General features: G+C 57.4%; 1 protein-coding gene across 1 annotated transcript; it reads left to right on the forward strand.

Annotated features, from left to right (window-relative positions):
- Positions 1-688: 688 nt before the first annotated feature.
- LOC123254270 (chondroitin sulfate proteoglycan 4-like) lies at positions 689-5103 on the forward strand (the record flags this gene model as incomplete). The annotated part of the gene is made up of 2 exons (XM_044683316.1): positions 689-888; positions 1546-5103. Coding segments are annotated over 2 exons (3758 nt in total), but the record flags the coding sequence as incomplete, so codon positions are not given.
- Positions 5104-5355: the final 252 nt, after the last annotated feature.

Raw genomic sequence — 5355 nt, forward strand, 5'->3', positions numbered from 1 at the left:
CAATGGAGGAAACTCTCTCCAGGACTGGGCACTGAGCAGTCTCATTAACAGCCTTCTAATAGACTCCCTCTGGGGTCTATTGTTTAGCTAATTCAGGCTGACTTTCTAGCCAAATCAATGACCAAAGGTTTTGGATAAGCCAGCTCCTGGCTATGGGACCTCTTAAGACCTGAGAGGAAGAAGGAGATGAACAGATGCTGATAGATGGGCATCCCTGGCTAAGCTCATTCAGATTCAGATCCTCAAAACTGGAAGAGAACCGGTTGACCGAGTCTCATCCCCAGGTGAACAGGAATCCTCTTAATATCATTCCTGGCAAGTAGTCTTCCAGGCTGTGCTTGAAGACCACCAGTGATGGAGAACTCACTAACTGAGACAACCAAACATCCTGCTTTTGGAGAGCTCTATTTGTTAGGAAGTTGTTGGGGATGGAGTTCCTCCTAGAACGAGCTTTTTGGCAATTTCTCCTTCACTCCTAGTTTTGCTCAATAGAGACAGGTAGAGCAAGTCTAACACCTTCCTATATGGCAACCCTGATATTATGTTCACCCCACGTTTTCTCTTTTCCAAGCTCAACATTCCCATGTCCTATTAATAGTTCAAAGGTAGATTCTGAATGAGGCCTCTTACAATTCCAGTATTCTGGGAGTGGAACACTGGGAACTAACTCCCCATGATCCCCAAGAAGGATTCAGTCCTGACCCTAATCTCTCATCCCCTGCAGCTTCCTTCTTTGGAGAGAACCACCTGGAGATGCCCTTAGATGAAGACCTGAGTGAGATTCGAGTGAAACTTCAATTCCTTACAGCCCAACCAGACGCCCTTCTCCTCCTATTAGCTGGCCCAACTGACCATCTCCTAGTGGAACTTCGCTCCGGCAGCCTGCAGGTCAGTATCCTCACTCTCTGTTCTGGATCCCACTGAGGAACATCCCTGAGACAAAAACCTATTAGGGAGTGAGGGAGGCACCAAAGGTCAGGATCCATGAAATCAAGGTCCGTCTCGGATGTCTAAAGCCTGCAGAATCAGCCTGGTGGTAGGGAGAGTGCAGGAATGGGAGTCAGAAAACCAACCGCTGCCATCAGTTAGTTCAGCGATGTTGGGCAATCCCTTTACTTCTCAAGGACTCACACCCCTCCTATAGAAAATGGAAACAATATTCCCTCCCTTATCCCTGATACCCCCTGCTCTATCCCTGATTCTCTCTATCCGATTCCTCTACCACAGTTCTTCCCTGACACCTCATCCTGTCCCAGAGTCAATCCCAAGCTTACAAAAGCTCTACCAACTTATCAAAAATTCTGGCTGATCCTGAGGGGGAGGGAGACTGAGCGAGAGACTCTGTCTGTCATCTAAGACCTGGCAGTGATCTGCCTCAGCAGAAGCTGTCCATGTCAGGCCCTCAAAGGCCTGAGGTGTAACTCCTCCCCTGTCTTCTTCTCAAGGACATCTCTAATTGAGACTACCATTTGGGTAGGGAGTAAGACCTTGGAGGTCACCTGTAGGTCCTAATGCTTTTCTTCACTTTCCCTCCTCCCCCTGTAGATCCGACTAGCCCAGGGAAATGAAGAGGCCCTGCTGCAGTCCCCTGAAGAGATGCCACTCAATGACTTGGGGACCCATGATGTGGAGGTGACAATGGCCGATGGCCAGGTCTCCCTGACAGTTGATGACCTCTTCAATTCTTCTACTACCACCCTTGAGGCTCCCTTGCAGGCCTCCTATGGCGTCTTCGTGGGAGGGACTGGGAATCTGCATCTGTCCTACCTGACTGGGGCCAGCCGCCCCCTTCGAGGCTGCCTCCAGGAAGCCTCCGTCAATGGCCTCGATATCCTGGCCCGCCTGAGCGAAGGGGTAAGGGATGGCTGTGCCACAGAGTTCTCAGCCAGTGAAGATGAGGCTCTAGGCTTCACAGGGCCCCAGGCCTTGGCCACCTTCCCCACCTGGAGCACTCGAGACGAAGGCACTCTGGAGTTCACACTAACCACCAGGGTCAAGCGAGCACCCCTGGCATACCAGGCAGGGGGGCCTCAGGGTGACTTCATCTTCCTGGAGATCTTTGATGGACACTTGCGGGCCATCGTGGAGAAGGGTCACGGGGCCGTCATGCTGCACAACAGTGTCTCTGTGGCCGATGGACAGCCCCACGAAATCAGCATCCATGTGGATGTGCACATGCTTGAGATCTCCGTGGACCAGTACCCCACGCGCACCTCCAACCGCGGCGTCCACAGCTACCTGGAGCCTCAAGGAAGCCTGCTTCTCGGGGGACTAGATGAAGAGGCCTCCCGCCGTCTGCGAGAACACAGGCTGGGCCTGGCATCGGCGATTGCCAACGTGTCCCTTGTGGGCTGCCTGGAGGACCTCATCATCAATGGAGAGAGGCAGGGACTCCAGAGGGCCCTGATCACCCGGGACATCACCGCAGGCTGTGGGGTCCCCGAGGATGAGTACGAGGATGATGCCTACGAGGTGTATGAGCTGCCGTCCACCTTGGCTCCTGAAGCCTGGCCAGGCCTGGAGATGCCAGAGCCCTGTACGCTGGAACAAGGGCTGCCGGCTGTCTTTGCCAACTTCACCAAGCTGCTGACCCTGAGCCCTCTGGTGGTGGCAGAGGGGGGCACAGCCTGGCTCGAATGGAGGCATGTTCAGCCCACGCTGGACTTGAGTGAGGCTGGCATCCGGCAGTCCCAGGTACTCTTTGGTGTGACTCGCGAGGCCCGACACGGAGAGCTGGACTTCAGCATCCCTGGAGCTCAGTCCCGGAAGAAGTTTACCCTCCTGGACGTGGTCAATCGGAAGATCCGTTTCATCCACGATGGCTCTGAGTATCCAGAAGACCAGCTGGTCCTGGAGGTGACGGTGATGACCCAGAGCACCGTGCCTCAATGCCTCCGCCAGGGCCAGACTTACATCCTGCCCATCCGGGTAAACCCCTTGAATGACCCGCCCCGAGTGGTCTTTCCCCACGGGAGCCTCATGGTGATCCTTGAGCACACGAAAAAGGCCCTGGGGCCGGAGATTTTCCAAGCCTACGACCCAGACACAGCCTGTGAGAACCTCACCTTCCAGCTCATTGGAACCCAGCGCCTAGAAGGTGGAAGGGTGGAAAGTGAGGCCCAACCAGGTGAGCAGGTCACTGAATTCTCCTGCCAGGAGCTGGAGGCAGGCAGCTTATCCTATGTCCACAGAGGTGGTCCTGCCCAGGATCTCTTATTCCGGGTCACTGACAGCCTGGACACCAGCCCCGTGGCTGTGCTGCGCGTGGTGGCCATTCAGCCCACCATCCAGATCCAAAACAACACAGGACTGTTTGTGCCACAGGGTTCTCCCATGCCCATCTCCACCGCCAACCTGTCAGCCCAGACTAACGCTGTGGGCCAGGAGGTGAGCATCTTGTACCGGCTCACTGGGGACCTTCTCTATGGGGACATCCAGAAGCAGGGGGTCAGTGGAGCTTCCGGTGCGGACTGGGGGTCCGTCAGCGCCTTCTCCCAGCGGGACGTGGAGCAGGGGCGGGTGCGCTACCTGAGCACCGACTCCCAGCCCCGCACCGAAGACACCACAGAGAAGATGACGTTCGAGGTGCAGGTGGGGCGGGAGACCTTGGCCAACAATACCTTCCTGGTCACCATCAAGAAGGCTGCCATCCGCATGCGGAGGCTGGTGCCCCTGCTGACCCACAACACCCGGCAGGAGGTGCTCACCACAGAACAGCTGGAGGCGGCCGTGGACGAGGAGGCCGGCCCTGGCCCGGCTGCCTTCCACTACGAGATCGTCCAGGCGCCCCGGAAGGGCAACCTCCGACTGCAGGGCATGCGCCTCACGGACAGGCAAGGTTTCACGCAGGAAGACCTTCAGAAGGGCCACGTCAGCTACCGAGCCACGGCCCGGGCGTCCGAGGAAGCCCAGGACTCGTTCCTTTTCCGAGTCACGGCCCCGCCACACTTCTCCCCGCTCTACACCTACCCCATCCGCATCGGTGGCGATCCCGACGCCCCAGTCCTCACCAACGTCCTCCTCTCCGTGCCCGAGGGGGGCCAAGGCACCATCTCCCAAGACTACCTGTTCGTCAGGAGCCTCAACAGCGCCAACTACCTGTACGAGGTCATAGAAAAACCCCGCCACGGCAGCCTGCTGTGGCAGCGGACGGGGCAGGGCTCCGGGCCAGACGCCGCCCCCGTGACAACGTTCACCAATGAAGACCTGCAGCAGGGCAGGCTGGTGTACCACCACGACGACTCCGAGACCACAGAAGACGATATCCCCTTCGTGGCGGTCCGCCAAGGGGAAGGCAGTGGCGGCATGGCCTGGGAGGAGGTGCGAGGCGTCTTCCGTGTGGCCATCCAGCCCGTGAATGACCACGCCCCCGTGCAGACGGTCAGCCACGTCTTCCGCGTGGCTCGAGGTGGCCGACGGCTGCTGACCACAGAGGATGTGGCATTCGCCGATGCCGACTCGGGTTTCACGGATGCCCAGCTGGTGCTCACCCGAAAGGACTTGCTCTTTGGCAGCATCGTGGCTGCCGATGACCCCAGCCGGCCCGTCTACCGCTTTACCCAAGAAGATCTGAGGAAGAAGAAGATCCTGTTTGTCCACTCGGGAGCTGACCGAGGCTGGATCCAGCTCCAGGTGTCAGATGGCCAACACCAGTCCACTGCACTGCTTGAAGTCCAGGCCTCTGAGCCTTACCTGCGGATCACAAACAATTCTGGTCTGGTCGTCCCCCAAGGAGGCCAAGGGACCATTGACACATCCGTGCTAGGCTTAGACACCAATGTGGACATCCGCAGCAGCGAGGAGGTACGCTACCACGTCACCACGGCCCCCCGCTGGGGGCAGCTGCTCCGAGCAGGCCAGCCCACTGCCACTTTCTCCCAGAGGGATCTGCTGGAAGGTGCCGTCCTCTATCAACACAATGGCAGCCGCAATCCCCAAGATGTCCTGGGCTTCTCTGTGGAGGCTGGGCAGGTGACTGCAGAAGACACACTGAAGGTGACCATCTCCCTGGACAGACCCCTGGCCCCACTTCAGATGGTGAAGCAGGAGAAGATGTATGTCTTCCAGGGAGAGGCAGCTGAAATTAAGAGAGACCTCCTAGAGGTGAGGATCTTGCCCTGGGGCCCAAGTCCCTATGGTTAGGGGTAAGCTGGGACTTCTCTCCCTAAATGGACATTCCCAGGGAATACTAGAGGTGGGGAGGAAGCTCAGTGGTGAGTGGGATGCGTGGAGCAGAGAAAGGAGCTTCTCCCACCCCATGAAAGGGAAAATCTCCCATCAGCTCTGCTGCTTCTTAGGACTGTATCTTTTCCATCTCTCTCTCTCTCTCTCTCTCTCTCTCTCTCTCTCTCTCTC

Source organism: Gracilinanus agilis, unplaced genomic scaffold, assembly GCF_016433145.1.
Source record: "Gracilinanus agilis isolate LMUSP501 unplaced genomic scaffold, AgileGrace unplaced_scaffold18820, whole genome shotgun sequence".
NCBI classification, from domain to species: Eukaryota; Metazoa; Chordata; class Mammalia; order Didelphimorphia; family Didelphidae; genus Gracilinanus; species Gracilinanus agilis.